The sequence below is a fragment of the Astatotilapia calliptera genome, chromosome 18, assembly GCF_964374335.1.
Source record: "Astatotilapia calliptera chromosome 18, fAstCal68.1, whole genome shotgun sequence".
Taxonomy (NCBI): domain Eukaryota; kingdom Metazoa; phylum Chordata; class Actinopteri; order Cichliformes; family Cichlidae; genus Astatotilapia; species Astatotilapia calliptera.
In genome coordinates this window covers 22,935,734-22,958,845 of record NC_137439.1, presented here as the reverse complement: position 1 = coordinate 22,958,845, position 23,112 = coordinate 22,935,734, and the positions used below count along the sequence as shown (strand labels likewise).

General features: G+C 39.9%; 2 protein-coding genes across 3 annotated transcripts; both read left to right on the top strand.

Moving 5' to 3' along the window:
* The first annotated feature begins 2,995 nt into the window (after nt 1–2,995).
* On the top strand, nt 2,996–14,050 carry LOC113010947 (endophilin-A2-like). Of its 2 annotated transcripts, XM_026150247.2 has the most exons (9): nt 2,996–3,226; nt 9,414–9,482; nt 9,637–9,853; nt 10,104–10,237; nt 10,488–10,646; nt 11,529–11,632; nt 11,991–12,124; nt 12,234–12,293; nt 12,985–14,050. In XM_026150247.2, the coding sequence occupies exons 1-9, from the start codon at nt 3,182–3,184 to the stop codon at nt 13,170–13,172; spliced, it is 1,110 nt and encodes a 369-aa protein (XP_026006032.1). In that variant the 5' UTR covers nt 2,996–3,181; the 3' UTR covers nt 13,173–14,050. The 2 variants fall into 2 exon arrangements, with proteins under 2 accessions (XP_026006032.1, XP_026006033.1); XM_026150248.2 differs by lacking the exon at nt 12,234–12,293 and having other exon boundaries at nt 3,018–3,226.
* A 1,396-nt stretch (nt 14,051–15,446) lies between these two features.
* On the top strand, nt 15,447–22,642 carry stap2a (signal transducing adaptor family member 2a). The gene is made up of 11 exons (XM_026150650.2): nt 15,447–15,843; nt 16,705–16,776; nt 16,862–16,981; nt 17,073–17,129; nt 17,214–17,365; nt 17,465–17,596; nt 17,702–17,771; nt 20,757–20,859; nt 20,939–21,034; nt 21,112–21,243; nt 21,323–22,642. The coding sequence occupies exons 1-11, from the start codon at nt 15,598–15,600 to the stop codon at nt 21,376–21,378; spliced, it is 1,236 nt and encodes a 411-aa protein (XP_026006435.1). The 5' UTR covers nt 15,447–15,597; the 3' UTR covers nt 21,379–22,642.
* The last annotated feature ends 470 nt before the right edge of the window (nt 22,643–23,112 follow it).

The following is a 23,112-nucleotide window of genomic DNA, read 5'->3' as shown; positions in this document are numbered from 1 at the left end:
GCACCAGTGCACAAGCGAGAAACAAACAACAGAGAATGTACAACCCTGCCACTTTCGAGACAGAGTTTTACAAATAGCGTTTGTATAAAGTTGCATCAAGTAACAAGTCTCCCTGTTCTTGCAGCTCTTAGTCGATATTCATGCATCTCAGTATGGTACGTCCGCGTATTCATACAGACAGCATCCTTGTACTGACCATCACTTAGGGACCAAGATCATGAGTCAAAATTTGTGGGGGTTTTTCTCCATGACTCACAACTTCGGCTGAACTCAAAAAGCTAAGTACCAGTTTCACTCACTTATTTAGACAGTGTTTGGTGCTGCCTTTTTGTAGGCTCTTGTAATGCAATGACAAACCTCAGTCCCACGCACCCCCTTCCTTGTAAATGCCACTTAGTGACAGGACATGATGAAATTATCTTTAATTTATATACACATTTATAAAAGAAATATTTTAAATAAGAATGTAAATAGATAATAGTATATAAGTGTATGGAGAGAGTTAGAATGTGTGAGTTCCGTTTGGCATGAGAGGGAGAGAGAAGAGGATAGCAAGACGTGAGAGGAGGATTTTTTTTTTTTAACGGATGGATACGTGAGGAGAACTGATATTTGGACTGGAATTTTTTTATTTTATTTTTTTTGCCTGGATGATTTTTCCTCTCCTGACAATACTCTCAGGTTTGCACGGCAACCAACAACCCCAACCGGGCAAAGGCGCGGCCGTCACCCCAAGCGACGGTTTGGACATTTGCTGCAGATGCAACACAGCAGCGGAGCCGGTGTTCTCGAACTTAACGAAACAAACATTGTTTTGAATTTGAACTGTCAGCTTTCGGTTTGCACTGTGGCGTCCCGTCCCTCCGCCCTCCGACAAGAGGATAAACAGTAAGGAAACGAGAATGCAAAAAGGCAACTGACGACTTCAGGAACTGTATAACACAAGCGGACAGACCAGGACTGCCCACCTGTTTCTAACCAGCAGTCAGTACACAGCTAAACTGTCTTCACTCACAGTGTTTCAGGTGGTTAAATGCCGGGATAACGATGGTCCATAATATGTATCATTAACCTTCTTTGCTGGTTGGTGCAACTGTATTATTTTGTACATTTGCTGTTCCTCTCTCCTCCTGTAGTCCCAAACCCGACACTTGTCTTATTACGAAGCACTTATACTTTTCCTCGTTCTCATTGGACACTAGTCTAAGGCCAGACAGAGCTACCAGCTGCCCCCCTGAGTTGGGCTTCAATGCCAGTTAAGACTTCATTTAATCTGTTGAGCTATTTGTATCTTTTGTTAGAAGCCTGTCACACAAAAGTCACCCATAACTGTTTACATTTTTTGATGTACATAAATAACACACGTTCTAAAGGTTCTATTTTAGCATAGAGATGGGGATAAATGTCTTACGATGGGCGATGGTTGTCGAGCAGAGTCCAAGGACCTGCTGCCTGCTGCTCAGGGAGCTAGCTGTGATCTCCTGTCCCTTTATTACCAGTGTCGTCTTTTAGCCTTGTACTCCTCACACCTTTGCACCTAAGATGAAACGCATAACCATAATCACTGTGGACGTAAGTTATTTTTGTGAATGTTACTCACAAAGTGTCAAAGCCCTTCCCGTTTGTCCTAATATTGTAACTTTAAATTTAAGATGCATAGGATTACAAAAAATAAATAAAGTAAATAAGTTAGAGTTCAGGATGAATTTCGTTATTGGGTTTAATGTTTCTTTTGCTGTGATTTTCATTTATTTGTCTGTTCTCCACATTTTTTTTTCTTTACGTGTCTCCACTTTCGTCTTGTAAAGTCAGTGATCTATTTTTTTTTAATTGAAGAAAGAAAACTTCAAACAAAAAAATGTTTGTCTCCCTTCTCTTTCCCTGTATGACAAAATGTACAAGAGGTATATTACTAGTCCAAGAGTCACACAGCTCGATATACAGTATATTGTTGTCCAATGGGATACATTATATGTGGTTTTAAGAATGTAATAAATTGTTTCTTTTTCTTTTGAAGTGTTTGTGTAATTTATTTGCTTTTGTGTCAATTTATACAGGTCAATGCACAAGAATATAGGCAAATGTATAGGCGGTTTTCCACTGTACAGCATTATCAGGGAGGCTTCAGACTGGTCCCAAATTCATGCTTCTGTGAACCTTCCCTCCCAATGCCAGACAGTGGGAGTTGTGAAGCGCTATCTTCAGCCGCTGGAAGAGTTAGGAGTGTTGCAGCAGATGGTCTGATCCCCACAGACCCTTGATCACCATATAATGGAGACAGACTGGGATTACATGAATGTAAAGAAGCAATCCAGACAGCCTAAATCCACTGGTGAGCTCACCAAGATGCAAGAATGTGCTGGTGTAAGGTTAATTTGCGTATATAAAAAAAAGTGTAATTTGCCACTTAAAAAAAATAATTCATGCACTATAATTGATAAATACATTCTGACTAGAACCTAAAGAAAATTCACAGTGCTGCATGAAAAAAGTTCTTGCATATGGTTACCGTTCGGTGTGGGCTAAAACCAAACGTGAAAAGCCAAGAGCATTGTTGTACTTGATCTTGTACACTGTACACTCTAAAGTTTCCACATGCCATTAACCATAGATCTACAACAAAAATCGATTTGCTAGAATTAGTTCAGGAAATCACTTTAGCTGACTGTGACTTTCTTCCTACAAACTCGTTTTGTCCTCAGTAAATTAATTTAACACCTCAAATTAAGGTTTAGATTTTTTTTTTTACTTTTTAAAATGCATTTTAATCTTTTATATTCAGCTATAAAATATTATTTGAAAATATAATAGGTGAATCAGTAGTGGAAATCGTGTGGAAAAACGAATGACCAGTTACTTATTAGAATAGAGAAACAACCTTTAGGCTTCAGTACTTGCAGTTTTAATATGGAGTAACGATACCTTAAGGTGGGCAGTTTATTAGTATTTTTATTTATTAGTCTACACGAAGTGCTTTGGTCTACTTTATCCAGCCGGATGGAGCCTCCCACACGAACCTGAAGCCAGGAAACTGTGGTTGCTTAGCAAACTTCTCATCCACGATCCAAAGTTTGGAGACGTGTTGCTCAGTCGCTGTTTGTGCTGTGAACTTAGAGCAACTGCTTTCCTTACGTTTCCCCCCTTCTTTGAGGTCCAGGTGGCAACGCTGAAACCTGCAAAGATGTCCGTCGCAGGATTTAAAAAACAGATTTACAAAGCCACTCAGGTAAGCGCGCGACAGTTAAACATTAGCCTGTCGTTTAGTTAGCCATGTAGCATTCTGACTACCTGGTTAAGCACAACGGAAAACTTTAACAACAAACAATTAAACACCTCCAGCTTGCTGCATATACCATAGGCTATGTTTTTGTTAAACATTTCAGAATATGACAAATGTGTTGCTAACGTAACGGCTAACGTAAAAGTTAATAGTTGACTTTATCTTAGCTAATGCTAATTAGCGAAACATTGACACAGCACTGGTTAACCCAGCTGTTAATCTTTCTATAAAAGTTTTGTTTTCCTCAAGTCTAACGATTTGTATTTATGCACCCACTGTTTTCTGATAAATTACTTTTTCCCCTAAGAAAGTGAGACCTGGGAACAGTATTTGTACCGAGCTTCTACCAAAGTTTTGTACTACTTGGCTTGTGCTCTTGTTAAATTGATGTTAAAAGAGCAGCAGACAATCGGAGGTTTCTTTTCCGTCTCCCAAACAGAGACCTCGTACGTTGGGTGGAGTTTCTTCGTATCTTTTCAGTGTTTTGTTGTTGTTGTTGTTGTTGTTGTTTTCCATAGCAGGGCAGTTAGCCAGTCTTGTTCAAAACTAAGGTTCCTTATCTGTTTCTTGGTGTATCGCAACAACCCCGAGACAGATGAGCTGTCCTGTTAAGATGATAACAGTTAAAAGTAAACTAATTTTAAGTGTTTACGTTTCATATGTTTCCCAGCTGTGTAAAATGATCTGTCATTATTTCTTAGATATTCTGTTCATCAGTCACCTGGTGTAATGTTCTTTTTTTTTTTTTTCCATCTTCAATAAGGAAGTATAAAACTCTAAGCTTAAGAGTTCAGTGCTGTGTTTTAAACATTAGCTTTTCTCATTGCTGAGCATCTCCTATGTCACATAACAAGCATGTAAAAACTGAAGCAGCACACGTTAACATAGACAGCTGAGGGATTTGAAAGCTTAGATTCAGATGATTACACAAATTTAAGTCTGTGCATTCTTGTTACATCATGAATTTATTGTACTGGGTTTGTCTCCAGCTTCCACTTATCCATTAACAGTAATGCTTGTTATCAGAGAAACATAAATAGCTGCCCTTTGATGTAAATGCAAAACCTGCCCATGACCTGCGTTGTCCCTGTACCAGCTTTGCTAACATCATGTGATATAAAAGGGATTGCGCTTACGTCGGTGGGTGTGTGCGTCCTCCATTGTAAGTAATGGAATCCTAGTAATGTGGATACTGCCCAAGCCAGCTTCAAACTCACAAGTAATAACACAGATCTAGTTGTTATGTTAGTACTGTAACAACGGATAGGTGAATCCACAGAAACCAGTTCTTGCTAAACTAGCTGCACAAGTGGTTTGCTAACTATACAGAACAGTGACCAGTTTCTGTCATAGAAAAATCAAGAATTATTTAATATGCTATGGCTGCAAACACACAAGATTTATACTGAGTGTTTTTTTTATCTGAGTTGTACTACCTGGCCCAGCACAGCTAAGCATCTTGTCATTCAGGTTTTAAAAGAAAAAAATGGGGTGGAGATTATTAGTTGTGTAAGGTAATTGCCTAACAGACTTACGTCATATGGCCTAGATATTAATTACATATAGATTCTACATTTACATTTTAAAGTTAAATCTTAAATAAAATGTGCGATTTTTCAAATTACTATTTTTAGTACTTTGCCCACACAAAACCCCCCACAATTTTTATTTCCTATAGCCACTGTTGCAGGAAACAACTAAATAAACAAGCCCTTCAGCATGTTTTACAGTTTATAAGTGAAGTGCCAAATCCCTGTGCAATATCACATAAATGCTGAATGGTTCATAACCGTATCAAAAAAATCAGTGCACCTTTAATTACTCAGATTATTAAGACTTCCTTTATGTTTGACAGACTAATCTCTCCTCAGCATGTGGCCACCAGTGTTGCACAAATTTCTGCCATTCTTCAGAGGCCATTTTTAATTTGCTCCTTATTAGAAGGACTTTGTGTTGCTTTACCCTTTATCTTATTAAAATATCCCAAACAAATACCCCAGACTAGAGCAGGGCGATATGGCCAAAAATATTTATCACGATATATATTTGAAAATTTGTGATGATGATATAACCGACGATATAATTGATGCGAGACAAAATACAACTCCACAACATTACTAGCGCAAAAAGACAACCTTCCATTTATTTTCACTTAAACAAGAAGCTGGTTTTTATGTACATTAAAGCTTTATAAAAATGTAACAGTGCAAATGCAAATTCCTTGCTGAAAGTTTAACCAAAAGGCATTTCCAGTAGAAATGGGCTGACATATCCTGAGCATAACCATGTATAATATCCACTGAAGTTAAAAAGAGGTGCTTTGCAACATTAAGCTGCAGTGTGCAGTACGCATTTTTCGGACCATAAGGTGCACGGGATTATAAGGCACATTAAGCGAAACAAAGCAGTCAGATAAATCAAACTTTATTAAACTCATTCTTCTTGCTTCCTCCACTTCTGTACCATTGATTCATTAATGTTGAATTCTCTGGCAGCTGCTCTATTCCCATGTTGTTGCAGTATATTAATGACTAACCTCGTATTGTGGATGGATTATCTCAGTTGTTCTCCTGACTGAAGTTTGGTCCGTTTACAGCACCCTGCCATGCGATTGCATTTGTCTCTAACCATGAAGAACCTTCACGTTAACTTTTATAAGTGGAAAAGTGTTAGTGTTCGTCCTCCAGCTTCACTGTTTATGTTATGCTAACATAGCTGTGTCGCTAGCGATCACGTAGCACATCATTATATACCAGCTAGCCCAACTTCAGTAACCCTACAAACGTCACTGCTGTTTAGTTTCCTGTCTTCATTTATGTTGGAAGTGATAGCAGAGCTGTACGTTTGATTTTTTTTCAGAAATCTCTCAGTCAGAACATGCTATATCATGCTTAGGTAACTAGCGAAACTAGCGAGCTAACTTCCGCTAGCTTCCTGCTAACTTCTAACTCCGTTAAATGTAATAACTTTTGTTTTCATGGATGCCTGGAAGTTAAACTTTATAGTTACACCTGGTAAAGCAGCAATGCTGATCGTTTTATTAAAGATGAAAGAATTTAGACAGTTTTTAACTCTAAGTGATGCTGCAGTGTTGTTTGACCTGAAGAATACGGAGTTTAGGACCCAGATTACTCCCAGATTTAAGAGCATCTTAGTCCGACAAATATGACAATAACAACGGCCGCTTGCATGTTCTGCAAAAAAATGTGCTTTGTTGTGTATCTGACGGACAAACACCAAACCAGTTCCACATCACGGAAGTTGCACCATTTTTACAAACCAATTCTGGTTCATCTGTTTCACTCAACAATTGGCCATGTGCGTATGAAAACAAAGGCACTGCGCATGCGCGTTTTACTCCCATTCTATCGCGATATTTCATTTTCCTATCGTTGCCTAACATTATACCAGTATTACCGTGAACGGTATAATATGGCCCAGCCCTACCCCAGACGTGCAGGCCCAGGTCAGAGTTTTGTGTTTTTACCAATAATATAGAGCTGCCATGCCAGAGGAACAGAGGAAGACCACAGAGGAGATTCATGGAGCTAGTGGTGGAAGAGATCCTCAGTGTTGGTGTGAAAAAAGAGAATGTTAGGGATAGGGTGAGATGGAGGGAGATCATCCTTTGTGAGTGCGCATGCGCCATTAGCGTGCTGCCTGCTGTAACCCCTAATTTCCCTCGGGATGAATAAAGTATTCTGATTCTGATTCTGAAAGGGAGGAAGTGTGTAGTGTTTTGGCATTGTGCTTTGCATCTTTTGGCTACAGTATTCCCTTTTTGCCAGTTTTTGGAGACTGCCAGTCATCTTGTCAGACTGTGTCATGGTGTCATATGGATCATCCAACATATTTTTACAGAAAATATGTCAGCTCAAATGGGGCCTGCTGGGCCCCATTTGACATTATAATTCATTATAATTAGCCCATTTTGAACTTGGAAATGAATTTGATTTTAAAGTGGTAATTTCTGCTCCTTAGTATACTGAAGCCAAACCCTTTCACAGGAGCTGAATTGGTTTTACTTTTCTTGTTGGCCAAAGACATTTCTTGGACTAAGCTGAATTAAACCTGCCACTGTCTCGTGTGGTGCTCAATAGAAGATGGCTAAGCTAACATTGCAAGGTCAGATCTGCACCTAATTGCTTGTTTGAGGTCATTGCTGGAGGTTTGGTGAGTTATTAAAGCCAAATGTTCACTCACTGTTTTCCCTCCTGCAATGGGAATGTGTGTTTGTCTGTGTTCAATAAAGCACAGAAAAATAGTTGTATTTTTAACTCAAGCCTTTGATTAGTTTCAGATCAGATCAGATTTGTTATAAGGGCAGAAAACCACAGAGCTGCAATGAGCTAAGTTTTGACTTCCCACTGTGCATAACAACTTCTCATCTGGTACAAAGAGATTCTTTGATTTCAGTTTCTAAATAGGGAAACATCCAGGGCTAATCTATTTCCCATGAACCCTTTGGTGATAGGTGCTTAGGGCGAATTTCAGAGTCATTGAACGTTAGAAAAAAACATTGCCAGGCCTGTGTACAATAAACTGGAGAGATTGATCGATCCATCTGTTCATAGAGTTTTATGTGTAGTGTGTTGCTGACAGCTGCACTGGACTGAACTGAACTGAAATAAGAGCGCGCACACACAATGAGCCTCTGTTTGGCTTGCCAGGAGACCTAGTGGAAGAAAGATGAAGCCTGCATCTGTGATTATTAAAATTATCCATGGATGTGGCTGTAGTGTAGGAAACTCTGCTAAAAGTCTGTGCTGGCCTAATGGAAAAAAGGAAAACTTCTAGTATAATTCCTTATGGAATTATGGTTCTAAGTAAAGAGGAAAGAACTCAGTCCCTCACACAGAGCTGAGGAGGTTGCTTCCCCCATGGAAAATGGACAAGTATTGGAACTTGGGAGTTAATTAAAACAAAATCTTGAAAGATAAACAACAAAGTTTTAAAAGCAACAAAAGCAAAGGCGTTGCAGAGGGTTGTGAAAACTGCCCAACGCATCGCCGGAGGACCACTTCCTGCCATAAAGGACATCTACAGGAAGCGGTGTCTGAAAAGGGCTGGGAAAATCATCAAAGACCCCTGTCACCCATCACATGGACTCTTCACCCTCCTGCCCTCTGGGAGGCGCTACAGGAGCCTCCGGACTAAGACCATCAGGTACCGGAACAGCTTCTTCCCCACAGCTGTCAGACTCCTGAACTCTGCCTCCTGACATCTGACCCACGTTAACACATGGACATACACACATCCACAACCACCTACACACACAATGGACAACTGTACCCTCATACACACAATAATAACATGGACTGAGCCACCACTCTCAACCACTAGCACTATAGCCTCTGTAGAAATTATCCACATATTTCACTTATCTTAACTGCATTAATGTATAATTCTCTGTAAATAATCATTCTGTACAATTCGATAATTTTTAATTCTACAACTGTTTATAAACTGCATAGTTCACATTTCTGTATAACTGTATATCTCATATTTCTGTATAGTTTTTTAAATTTCATATTCTGTATAGTTTTTCATATTTATATCCTGTTCATAGCCTGTACTCACTACAGCCTGTACATACTTATAGTTATAGCATATTCATAACATACTTCATACCGTGTACATTATAACATACCATAATAGACCCATTTCTGTAATATACTCACATATCTATATTATTGCTAACATATATTTGTAATATATCTGTATCATGGCTAAAGCACTTCTGGATGGAAACAAACTGCATTTTGTTGCCTTGTACTTGTGACATGTGCAATGACAATAAAGTTGAATTCTATTCTATTCTAAAAGCACAGGTGTCCTTGGATCTGGAAGTGGATAGAGTTGTATGCAAAGGGTTAGGCATTTTGTGTTGGCGCAGACAACCAGCATTTTAGATTCTCTGGAGATTATTTAGAGAAGCCAGAATTTGTCAAGCTCAAATGTTTACAACATTTGTAGAAAAAGTGGCTTACAGTTTTCAGAAACATTCACAGGGATATCAATAGAAATTTTATATGAAATATTTTTCTTTTTCAGTCTTCGTAATCCTCCGTGAAGGCCAGTCAGAATGTTAATTTCAGTCAGTTGTATTTTTCTGTTTGCTCTGGGTTCACAGTTGATGAGTGAGAAGGTTGGAGGTGCAGAGGGAACCAAACTGGATGAAGACTTCAAGGACCTTGAAAGGGTATTTATTGCATTCCACATAATACTTACAGCTCATGTGTTTAAGTTGTATTAGCTTGTTGAAATAATTTCTTCCAGCTTCCTTTGATTTACATAAGTGGCCCTAATGGCATTCAACTTGCATTAAATTTTTTTCATTTCTTGTGTGCCACCAGAAAGCTGATATTACTAGCAAAGCAGTAGTGGAAGTCCTCAATAAAACAACAGAGTACATCCAGCCTAATCCAGCAACGAGAGCTAAGCTTAGCATGCTCTCCACAGTTTCCAAAATCCGTGGGCAGGTCAACAGTCCAGGCTACCCCCAGGCTGAGGGCCTGCTGGGGGAGTGTATGACTAAATATGGACATGAAATCGGCGAGAGTAGCAACTTTGGTAAGAACAGCAGTTAATAGCAGGAAAAGATATAAGGTAGAAGAGGCATGTTATACTTGATAGCATATGCTTTAAATTAGGAAAAGACACAAGAATGTGGACAGTATGATAGGGGAGTTGTGTGCATTTGTGAGGGGGTTGCCGACAGACATTGTTAATTTGGGGGCTTTGTTGTGTTTGATTGTTGCTAATTACATGACTCATATTATCTTAGGCATGCTCATGCTAATTGTGTGTGCATTTTCCACAGGTGGGGCTCTTATAGATGCAGGAGAGTCAATGAAGAGGTTGGCTGAGGTCAAGGATGCGCTGGATATTGATGTGAAGCAGAACTTTATCGACCCACTGCAGGGAATCGCTGAAAAGGACATCAAAGACATTCAGGTAGACTCAAAAGATTTTGCGCATACAGGCCTAGGCATTCACTAATGAGCTCTACAGTCTGCATGTGAGTTACAATGTTATAAAAAAGTATTCAGAATCCAAGCTGACATTGAATTACACTAATGACAAAGAAAATTTGTCAAAGCAGTTATGAACAAGTGAAAATCTTTTGATGTTTGTATGATAGTATATATTCTGTGAAATTTCATCCTCCTAATTGTAACACTAATCTCCCACCCCCACTTTGCAGTTCCACCTGAAGAAGTTGGAGGGCCGCCGTCTAGACTATGACTATAAAAAGAAACGTCAAGGTAAAATCCAAGATGAAGAGATCAGGCAGGCCCTGGAAAAGTTCCACGAGTCCAAAGAACTGGCTGAGCGCTCAATGCACAACCTCCTGGAGACAGATGTGAGTATTAAGTAGTACAATGTGGCTTTTAGAACTGCTGCGCCAAGTTCCTTCAACAGATAGTTGTAAGAAAACCTGACATTGTTTAATGAGTCTGATGTAACAAAAGTATTGATGTGATTAATGCCACATTTGTGGCTCTGTGTAAGACCAAAAGGATTAACTTGTAGGAAGACTGTATAAACTTAGATTATATATCTGCAGGAGTGCCAGTGAGACACTCTTTGTTATTCTACAGCACTATCAGCATTATGCATAATGAAAAATACTTTGATAGAGACTGAATGTATTGTGACAAGAGATCCCCAATGAGTTTAAAAGCAGCAGTAGCTTTTAATTTTGACCAATTGTTAACCTAGTTCAGTGTCAACAAACATGGTTATTTAGTCTATAGTCATCTTTAATCATTTTAGCAAGAATAATGATTTAGGGCAGATTTTGTGGCTGCCAAGCTATCTGTGTACCAGTACTTGCAGATCTAAGTCTAGGAGGAAATGTATTATAATGCAAGGTATGCTGATGGATTACTTGTTAAAGTCTGTAATGGTTCATTAATACAGTAGCACTAAACTGAGAAAAGAGTGGCAAGTCACATAAGAAACTACGTAGCGAACATGAGAACCATGTGAAATTACATTGCCCAACTGTTTCACTGTTGCATGTTTTGGAAATGCATGTAGTTGGCAGCTCACAGGTTCTCCAACATCAAAAAACACAAGTATTTAAGGGCAGTACGTATCACCTGACTTGCCTTGTTTTTTTTCCAATGTGCTGTGCAGTTACGCGAAACCCGTCAAACCTGTTTGGTGTGGTATTTGCTGTCACCATGTTTCGTTTCTTTTTTCTGTTTTTTAAATACTCATCATGTTTCTGCCTTTGTAGGTGGAGCAGGTGAGTCAGCTGTCGTCTTTTGTGGAGTCTCTGCTGCAGTATCACAGACAGGCCACACAGATCATGGAGGAGCTTTCTGACAAACTGAGAGAAAGGTCAGCACCAGACTATTTTTGGAAAGTGGCATGCCTTTTGTATGTTGAGGCTTCGTCCTCTGGCTCATGACAGGATGATTCAGCCGTATCTTTTATCCATCTGATTACATCCAATGAATACCAAGCTGCAAAATATGTTTAGTTTTTTGTTTTTCTGTTAGAGAAACAAAATATCAGTTTAGTTTAGAACTTTAGATCATTTTGTTTTCTTTTAATAAAATGTGTCTAGTTTTTGTGATTGGATTAAAGCCCAAAATAAGATCGGCCAACTCTTTGTTAGCATGTCTGTATTTGTATTGGCACATCTTCTACTTGTGAGCTCAAAGAGGTAATGGTTTGTGATTCTGATTGTTTGCAGGGTAAATGATGCTCAGTCTCGCCCAAGACAAGAGTACACACCCAAACCCAAACCAGCCTTTGATTTTGGAGAAGTAGAACACTCAAACGGAGGATGCTCTTCATCCGCTTCAAGCCCTCCAGCTTACTCTTCTGGTACACTTCTTTCATTCTGTTTTTTCCCTCTTCATATTGTGTGTGTGCGTGCGTGCGTGCGTGCGTCTCATTCATATGACTGATGTGTCTTTCCTTCTGCAACATTAAGCAAACACAGCACAGTATCAAGGGCCATCCTTCCAAAGACCGTCCATCAAGAACAGACGGCGTGAGTGGACAGAGGAAGAAAATGTGTCACTTGCACTGAACTTAAAACTATTACTACTACTACTACTCAGCCTGTTGCACATCTTTGTAGCAGAAAAGTTTATGCATTAGTGTGAAGTGTCTCACTAGCTTTGCTACACTGTGATTGGTGGGTCAATTAATAACCAAGGCTGCAGATACATACATTCATTCATTGGCAAACAAAAACACATCTTAAATAACCATTGAGTATGGTATTATGTATGAAGTTGTATGTATCTGACAGCTTAGTGCACTGATGACTGAATCTTCTGAATCTCAAGAAGAAAAAAAAACAATCGTGATGTACCCAAATATTTAATTTGCAGTTTAAAGTCTGAATCAATTCTCAGACAAAAGAGAAGAAAATAATGGGGAAAATATGTAGCCTGATTTGTACTCCTGCATTGATTTCTTGAGGTTCAGAAGGATTCTCCTTAAGCACACTGGTGACTAACTTAAAAGTCTTTATGTTTCCAGTTTTTATGACTTGGACTTCATGGCTACAGAGTGGACTGGAAAACATTGGTGTTAAATTCCCTATAATGAAAACCTTTCAAAGGAGAATATACTAACCTCGTTGAAGGGAAATTGTTTCCATGGAATAACTGTATTTGTTTTTTGTTTTGTTTTTCTCCCTTTCTCCATCTCTGTGCCTCTGTCTCTTTCTTTAGCTGAGCCTTGCTGTAAGGCCATGTATGACTTTGAGCCAGAGAATGACGGAGAGCTGGGCTTCCAGGAGGGTGACATCATTAAATTGGTCTCTCAAATCGATGAGAACTGGTATGAAGGAAGCCTCCGTGGAAAATCAGGATACTTCCCCACCAACTATGTTGAAGTGATGGTCCCTCTGCCACACTGAAAACAGCAGGGGTTAAGATTATGAAGAGTGGAGGATAAAGGATTACCAGATCTCTTGATAACAAAGATTATATAAAGAGTAAATATCAAGACAATGACCAATATTATTTTGTATCTCAAGGTTAAAGAGTACACACAGATTTGTAAAAACATCAAGGGCAGAGGAATGTTCGATGAGCCAAATTATATCGTAATATTTGGGTGCTTCTGTCATATCCTGAGTTTTATAGCCATTCTCTATGCACCTGTGCACTTTTTACACTACACCTCTATCACCAGGACTGATTAAGAAATGCTGAGAGAGAATGGTGTTTGGGGAAGAAATGGTCTACAAACTCCTAAGTGCAACAACTTTATTTTTCTTATCCTGTTTTTATACTCAGAATATTACGTTTCGTTCTATGCATTGTTCATATTGGTACTACACACATGCATGCGTTCCTCTAAACACTATTCATACACTCCCATTTTTAATCTCTGTACCTTAAGGCCTTAGTACTGTGCGCCAACATGGAGGACTGGCTACCCTTTATCAATGTTTAGTCTCTGCCGCCCTCTAGTGGTCACAGAGTTTCTTCTTAGCTCCTTATTCAGCAACACTATTCTGTGATGTTTGTTGGCTGTTTCTTACCAAATCTATGTTGGGTAGTTTGTCCTAAGTTTTAGTTTGCAGATGTTGAAACAGCGTGAGTGAGTCAATAGATGTATTTTTTTCTAAACATTGGTAGTTTTAGCATTAACAAAAAGAATTGCAGTTAAACTCTAAAAATTACAATTTAACATTATGTAACGCAGGTTACTTACAACCTAGATCATACTGCCCTCATTTTATTCAACATGGATGCCAAAGAATTTTTTTTTTTTTTTAAATTTCCAAAATGCAAAGGGCTGTTCGTGTGCACAATTGTGTTGATATTTCAGATGATTACATGCAGCATCCCACCGTTCATGTTGTGCAACGTTACACCAAAGCCAAAACCATGTTCTTTTAGTTCCTGTTTTCTCAGGCTCTATTGATACTGCTGGCAGTGTCACTCATAATGTTCTGTGGGGTGTTTTTTTTTTTTTTTTTTTTTTTAATTCAGCTGTTTGTTTCATGAACTTTCTGTCACTGGTGCATTTTCCACGTCAGTGCTCGGGTGAGCTTGGCCTTATTATTCTAACCTCCAATTTGATGCGTGGAATTTAATCTGATGTGTGTTTGGTGTTTTTTGTACCTGCCTCAGTTTTCAGGCCGAAACTGCATCAGACCTGATGGGGGTTACTATCTTCCAGTGACTGTGTACTGAATTTACAAATAATAAGGAAGGACCTTTGCACAATGGCTGGTTTCAGTTCCAATTAAGCCTATTACAAGCAAACTATGAACTGTCATGGTCTGTGCTGTTCACTAGAATGCCAACTTTCTCCTCTTGTCATGATCCCCTTGTTAGACCGCCCCCTGCCCCACTCATCTCTCCCATCTCCATTTAAACTGAGAGTGGAACAGACAGGTCTTTTCAGCAGGCAAGGGCACACAGCACTGGATTATGCCCTCCCCCACTATGCGTTATTCACCACCTGCCCCTGTGCCCCTACCCCCTTTCTCATTATCTACCCCATCCCAAGCCCACGGTGCCTCTGAGGCTCAGTCTCCCAGTCCATAATACCATCATTGCTATCACAGTAGATACCTCTTAATGTTTTGCTTGCATCTGTGCTCTGTTATTAGTGGTATGCATTGCACCGGGGGTTTGGCATAGCAGACTAATAATTGTGGTTCAGGTGTGGGTTTACATGCCTCATTACACCTAATCAAAAGCCCCCTTCCCAAGTTTAGGAGAGGAGGAGGGTCAGGGACTCAGGGGCTCAGGTTGAGCTGTTCTGTAGCTTGTATAATATTCATGAAGAACAAAGGGCTAAGATCAGCTTTTGTCAGCTGCTGCTCTTACTGTGGAAATAAAGCTTTTATTTCTTTTTTCCCCCCCATCATGCACGCTTTTGAATTTTCTGTGAAAGTAGCCTAACTTTTTGTGTTTTTTTTATTCTAGCTTTTGCCATATGCAATGCCTCATTTTTTGTAACTGTGACACAATAGGGAGAAATGTTGAGACTAAAAGTGGGATTATCCTGGATTATCTTTAGGATGTATGAATTACCTCTATGCTAAATGTAATCTTGTGTATTGTATAATTAATGTGGTGTATGAATGAATGCTGTCCATTTGCTTCTTTAAATAAATGTTAAGTAATTTGTCCCGTGTGTCTGTGTAAAACTAAACTGCTACAGTTTTTGTTTTGATTTTTTTTTTTTTCGTTGATTATCACACAATACATATTTTGACGTTTCGACAAATGCTCTTTTTTTTCTTGCTCACTAAACATCTCAATACTTGGGACTTCATCCCCCAGTCATCCTATTTTTAATCTCTATAACCACCCGTCTGCATGACCCCCAGACACAGCAGGCTGCATCAGCCAGCTGTTGGATTATTGCCACGGCACTATCTCATCGGGGAAGGCGTGTCAGTCCCCGAATTACTCAGCGCCCCTTTGTCCTCGTTCGGTGGCCAGCCAGCGACACTCATGGCGGCTGCACCCGTCAGGCAGCGCTCCGGACCAGGGGGGCAGCGGGCACAGCTCCCGCCCTGTTACTACGAAGGGTACCTGGAGAAGCGAGGACCGAAAGAAAAGGTAGGCTCACCCGGTGCACATCAATTGCCGTATTTTGGTTTCGGCGCGTCCTGTAGATGCTGGAAGTCGGTGTGTGTGTATATGTGTGTATATGTGTGTATATGTGTGTATGGACCGCACACCGGCTGAGCCACCATTCCCAGAGAGCTGTCAACTTCCTTATTGTGCGAGAATGGGTGAGGCGAAACTGCACTGCTGCTGCTGGCGGGGATTTATTTAATTCACACAGCGGTGAAGCATATTGGAGGCAAAGCATGCAACGATGTAGCATCTAATCACAGCGTCTGAATGACAGAAATCACGACTGCTGTCGAACATTACATGTTATTGCCACATGAACCGAACAGGACTGTATTTTGTTGATAACGGGGCATCTGATTGTCACAAACGGTACCCCAGCCAAGTGTTTCCACTCAGAGTCCATTAGCTGACTCACAGACACTCAATCTTTTGAATTATTGATCCGCCAGTCTGATCTCTGAAATACATATCCTAGATTTCAAATAAAGTTACACAGAGAAATTGGCAGTTTTGCCCAAGGATACTTTCACGTATTAGCTTTATTTATAGGGAAGACGATAAAGAAGACACTCCCCAGGTGTCCTACCCCTCTCTGATTAGGCTCCTTTTTAATGCAATGTGGACATGTAATGTGAGCATGGCTCAGGTGCAGGGTGTCGCAGTGATCCATGGCCACAGACTGACAGCAGCTGAGGCTCACTCACTACAGCCATCTCCAGGGACAGGAAATGTGGGGGTGATAAAAGGAAAATATCCATTACACTGACAGGGAAGACAGCACTGGCCCTTTTTGGTTTAACATTTTTAGTTCAGGTCTGTGTGTCCATCTGTATGTGACAGGCATCCAGGCGGCTGTGGACGTGCCTGTGTGGGAATTCTTTGTATTTCTTCAACAACGCCAAGGACACTCATGTAAGTTCCAGATTATATAGCATCTTGTGTGTCTTTTTTCATATAATAGTGTGCTGGCACTAAAATATAATTATGTGTGCAACAGTATGTGGAGAAGCTGGACCTCAGCGGCTTTGTGTCCCTGAAGGACGACTGCAGCCGGGACAGAAACCTAGAGGCAGCTAGGCTCATCCTCCAAATGAAGGATGGAGAGACCAAACTCACAGTAAGCCACTTGGCTCACACACTCAGACGCAAAGATGCTAAAATTAACAAATCTTTGTTGAGACAGAAAATGCTGCTGCTGTCTTTTCCAGGCACCAAACTTGGAATCACGGGAGCTGTGGAAAGGATTCCTCTACTCTGTTATAGATGTAGGTGGTAATCTTTTACACAGCTGCTGTCCCTGCGTCCCTGTACCAGCCTGCCTCTCACATGTTTTTCCTGTCCAATTACAGCTGAATGTACCATCCTATCTCACACTGCTGCCGGGGCAGCTACAAATGCTACAGGAGGTGGTGGACAAAGAAAGAGCCAGGCGGAGAAGTCGCAATCCTGCACGAGCTCCTCCTTCGCCTCTCTCCGTTCCTTTAGTAGGAGAGATCCCACCGTGAGCGCTCCTCTGTGCTACATAGAGAAGATGCACTGCAGCTAAAGTGGCTTTGGTATATCACCACATTAACTGTAATACTGTGTGTTTCATCTGCAGATGTTTTCGGCCTGTGTCCCGGACGGAGGCTGAAGTCCTTTTAGAGAGACACCCAGACTGTGGCAACATGTTGCTTCGTCCAGGCAGAGACGGATGCTCGTTGGCCGTTACTACTCGACAGGATCTCAACGGGTAAACACATTCTGAATATCTGAAAACCGCAGTTACAAAATCACAAACATCAAAGGTTAACTAGAATATCATTACATGCTGTCTTTTTCTTTTTTGTGGCTCCAGGTCAGTTTTCAGACATTACAGAGTCACACAGAGGGACCAAGGTGGTTATGTCATTGATGTTGAAAATCCTGTAAGTGCACAAGTGTCATCAGTTACAGTTTTACAACATTTCATAAGAGGAATGTAAAACATGTTAGTATAACTGACCTACTTTCAGATTCATGAGTATTAGGAAAAGGAGAAGAGGTTTAATTTTTCTAGTGTACACCACAGTGGATCAGGAATAGTGTGATTGACATAAACACAAAGAAAAGGAAGGATTTTAACAATTATTGCATCAGCCATTTAGAAACTACAGCATTTTCACAGGCTCAAAAGTAATTACACATTGTGGACATGGGTGCCTTTTTTCATTTAGGAGACACAAGATACAAGACTTGTAACAAAGCAGTGATTTTAAATCTTATTTTGGTGTTAAGTCAGCACATTTTTAAAATGTTTATCAGATTTGACTGCGGATTCTTTTATATCTCAGTGACCATCAAAGTTAGGTCAGATGACACATATAAATAACTGCCACAAGTGTCATCACTATGGCTTTCAAATGGCGAAACCTGCTTCTAAAAATACTTTCATTCTCCAGCTCAGCAACACTAAAAGATGTTAAAGACTATAACAGACAAGTAAAGTGGATGATTGTGGAATTAACTGATTAAAAACCCCTTCACAACATCTAGCCAGTTAAGAGCACTCGAGGAGGCACTGTAAGTGTATCATTGTCAAAGCCTGCAATCAAGAGACGCCTTCACGAATGTGCAGACGGTTTACGGCAAGACACAAAAACCACTGTTTACGTTTAAGAACAATAAGATCAGATTAGACTTTGCTTGGAAACAGAAAGCAATATATTATTGTGCAATAAGATTCTTTGCTAAAATTAAACCAAGATGAACTTTTATCTCAAGAATGGGAAGAGTGGGCAGAAGGAAAATAACAGCACACGATCCAAACTAGATCACACCGGCTGTAAAATACACCAGAATTAGCGTTATAGCATGTGCATGCATGGCTGCCAGTGGAACAAAGTCCACCAGTGTTTACTGATGATATGACTGCTCATAGAAGTAAGTGGGTGAACTTTGAAATGGATGTATACATTTTGAGTAAAAAAGGTACAGTTTGAAAAGGTTATAGCAAAAGTAACCCAGGAGCTTGATAAGCCAGAGAAGTGAAATGAAAGTGGTTGAGTGAGTCTCAGGATCTCCGTTCAAATGAGCATGCTTTTCACCTGTGCAAGGGAAAAAAAACCCAGAAATCCACTAACAAGCAGCAACCAAAAGCAGCTGCACATAAGGGCCTGGCAGAGCATCACAGAGAAGGAACCACATTGTTTGGTGATATCCATGAGTTCCAGACAACAGAGAATCCTTGTATGCAAAGGATTGCATTCAAGCACTGAAAATAATCCCTCTGAAAACAATGTTTAAGTTTTTATATAAAAAAATGATGTAGTTTCTGTATGGGCAATGCTATTTATTTTTGTCTTGAATCAAAGTTAAGAGTCAAAGAGTTTATTTGCATCATTTCAAATCAATCGTGGTGGTGCACAGAGCCAAAATTCACAAAATTGTGGCCTGATCAAAAACTTATAGACCTTACTGTTATAGATTCAGAATTTTAACATTACATCATGGCTGTGTTTTTATTGAAGAAATGTGTGTTGTTGTTTGTTTATTTTTGCAAACATCAAACCGCTTAAATCCAGCTGATCAGACTGATGCATGAGATTATTAAAAACACGGGTCTCAGTTCACCTCTTTTATTGTGAATCACAGCTACTTAACCATGATGCTCTATGTTGGATAATTTTTTTTTTAAATAAAGAGCTTTTATGCAGGATGTCAGATACAAACTTGATGTTTCAGATCTCTTCAGAGCTGTTATTTTCTCTGTACTGACAGCTGGTCCAAATCAAATATAGCTCTGTCCTCACATTAATCCTTTAAAGCTTTTTGAGTTTTCAGGTTTTGAGGATTTTTGTGGATATTTTGGCACACAGGCCTTAAAAACATTATTTGAAAATAGAACTGTAAGACATAAATTCTAAATTTGAGTAGAGAGATTGAAGAAAGCAGGAGAATCAGGGCTATACTTCATATTAACACTTATATGTCCTCATTTGTGCTTCTTGTATGTGGAGTCCCCAAGGCTCAATCTTTGGACCGGTTTTTGTTTGTTTATATGCAGTACCCCTCGGTCTTCTGCTTAACAGCTACTTTGCTATGCTGATGATACACGGCTATACTTTTCTGTTAGGCCCAACAACCTCAGGGCCCTCTCCTACCTCAGCAAATGCTTCACTGCCATTAATATTTGCATGCATTTACATTTTCTCCATCTCAACACTGGTAAAACTGAGGCTCTTGTGTTCAGCCCTGACAATTTCTCCAGGGAGGCCAGCCAATTACATTGTTCCCCATCTCCACCAATATCAGATCTTCTAAAAACCTTGGTATTATTTTTGACCTGCAACTGAAATTTGAAATACACCTCCAAGGGAATCCAGACTTGATTCTTTCATTTAAAAAAACGCTGCAAAAATCGGTCGCTGTCATTTCATAATTTACAACTTTAAGATTGCTATTAAAAAGTCACTGGCCCTGATGAGGCACCTCTATTCTTGCTGCTCAGCCTGTCAGTTTATCTGAACAGGTTCTTTGAACTGTTCCACGTTTTTACTTTTAAGCCTGAGGTGATATTGAGATGCTTTTGAAGTTGGAGTGCCCAAACTTTAGAACAGCTTCCCTCAGCCTATCAGGTCGGGTGAATCTGTGTTTTGTTTTTAACAACTGCTGAAAACTAATTTTTTATAGATTATCTTTCCCTTCATCTTTCTCCCATTATTTTTTTAGCCGTAGTTTAGATCTAATGAGTATATGGAGGTGAGTATGTCAATAACATATGATTGACTATTTGTCTGTATGCTAGATTATGTATACTTATTTTTAATGTAAAGCTTATCCAAACTATGAAACACACTGTAGCTGTGTGTTTTAAGTTAATGTTATTGTTTTTATTGTTATTATTATTATAACACAGAGGTATCTTCTTGCAGATCCCCTGTGCCACTCTTCATGAGGTCATTGATGCACTAGTAGAGAAAACAGCAGGAACTCTTCAGCCTTTCCTACTCGAGGAGCCTTATGAGGAGAATATAAGTGAGGCATTACTAAACATTTCTCACCCACCTTTTTAAACAAATTCTTAATACTAATTTTGTTAAGTTTATGTCATCAGCATATGTTTCTGCCAATGATGAGAATGGAGAGAGGATCCTCCACACTGCCCCCTCAAGCCCCCTGCCTAGGGCCCCTGTCCTTCCTCCAAAACAAGGTTTGTGCCGGTCATATAAACCATGTGCAATGAGAGGCAGAGAGTATATCGTGATCACTGCTCCCATTCTGGTGCAGATCGTTGGTCCTCCAGCAGTCCCCTGTCCAGGTCCCCCGCCCCAGACCGTCGCATTCTGACCTCACCAGTCCCGGCCTCGCCCAGCAACCCGATGAGACGACTCATCCTCTCCCCTTCACCTCTCACACAGAGTGAGTACAAGATGTGCTGATTTCAGCAGTTTATCTGCAGTCCTTTAATCCCAAATTGTTTATCCCTGGTTGTCCACAGCGCTCAATGAGGAGCTGAAAATGAAGCTGGAGAAGAGACGAGCGAGTCAGGAGTGACTTTTACTGATTGGGAGGGACTTCCTGTCACAGCATACACAATCTTCGGTGCCAAACCTACTCTCACTGCAGCTACGTGCTCATCCTGTGCCTTCAATGTGGAAGACAAGGGACTACAGAACCACTACTTTCTCTTGGGGAACCTTAAAACTGTGTATGTTTGTTTCAGTATTTATGTTGTTAGATTTGACATGAGTTAACTGACTCTGGCTAGCTCCCTAAGAGCAAGACCGACTGGTTATCACAGATTACTTTCATGCAATCTCTCAAAATGCTGCCCGCCCTGGTTGGCTGATGACCCACTTGCACGTTGTCCCGTTGCATAATATTGTTTACAACCTGCCTCCGAGCAAAAATACAGTCCACAAGAACTATGAATCACTCACAGAAGGACTGGCACATATCGGACCTCCAGTTGAGCCTCATGTTTTCCTGTTTGAGCCAAAAAAACAAACAAATAAATGAAAAAATACTGGGTGCTAAACTGCTGCTACAACACTGGAAACCACTTAAAAAACAACATGTAGACTGCCATGATCAACTCCAATGCAACAAACTCTGACATGAGACAAATCCAGGCATGCTCAGCTCCTTGAGTCACCTCATTCACATCACTACATGTAGCATGACTGGAATAATAACAATACAACTTAGCTGCACACTCTCTGCCTGCCTGCTCCGAGTCCTACATCTGACTGATAAGCAACCATTAACACTGCTGTTGACACAATGTAGCTCATTTACAGCTCAACTTTAACTGTGTTGTGCGTGTTTCCTTATTCTCTTCTCTTGTGTACGTGCTATTGTATGGTGCTATGATTGACCAGACCTGCCTGGAAACCACAGACTGTATGTAATTCTAGATGATTTCTGTTCCTCTGTAAGAAAAAGGGAAAAAGAAAAAAAATCAGTCTAGTGTAGTCATAAGTGAGGGCGCCCTCTTGTGGTACGTCTGTCCCATAACCCTAATGAGCACAATCACTTTCAATAGGTCAACCCCTTTACTTTGCAGAGTAAACCTGAAACTTTTGTTATAGTTTTTTTTTTTCCAGCTGCACTACAGTTAACTGATTATAGGTCTGAAGGTGCTCAAACAACGACAAGTAACTCTACGTGTAAAAAACGTTTACAGATCAGTGTCAAATGACTCTTAAATGTCTTGCAGTGAACAGTTTCTTGTATGTTGGTACATGATTGTCTCGTCTACTTTATTATTATCAAAGGTAGTTGGATATCTGAAGAATTAAATGTGTTTTTGCATGGATCCGTTGTGAGTTAAGGCCTCTTGTTATCGAGATAGTATTGATAAATTCCACTGTTATCAGTTGATGATTAGAAAGACTATTGGTGCCCTGTTTTTCCTTTAAAAAAATCTTTTAGGTTAAAAGTTAAGGTATTAACATGGGGATTATTGCGATTTTAGTCCTTCCACGATCTCGACAACTATCAGAAATAAATGTTAATATGTAATCGACAGTTTCTACACATTTAAACGGTTAGAAATGTCTTGCCAGAAATACGGCTAGACATTTGGTTTCAATTGGAAGCAAGGAGAATATTTTTAAAGTCTGAGGTTTTGCTAAGTTAGAAGAAAAATCAATCTATTTACCTTGTCAAACATGCTTCTTTGTTTAATAACAAAGTGGCTAACCCTCTATCTCCCCTTTCTCTACAACCTTTCTCTTGATTTGTGGCGTCTCAATCAAATGTAACTATAAGATCATAACAAATATG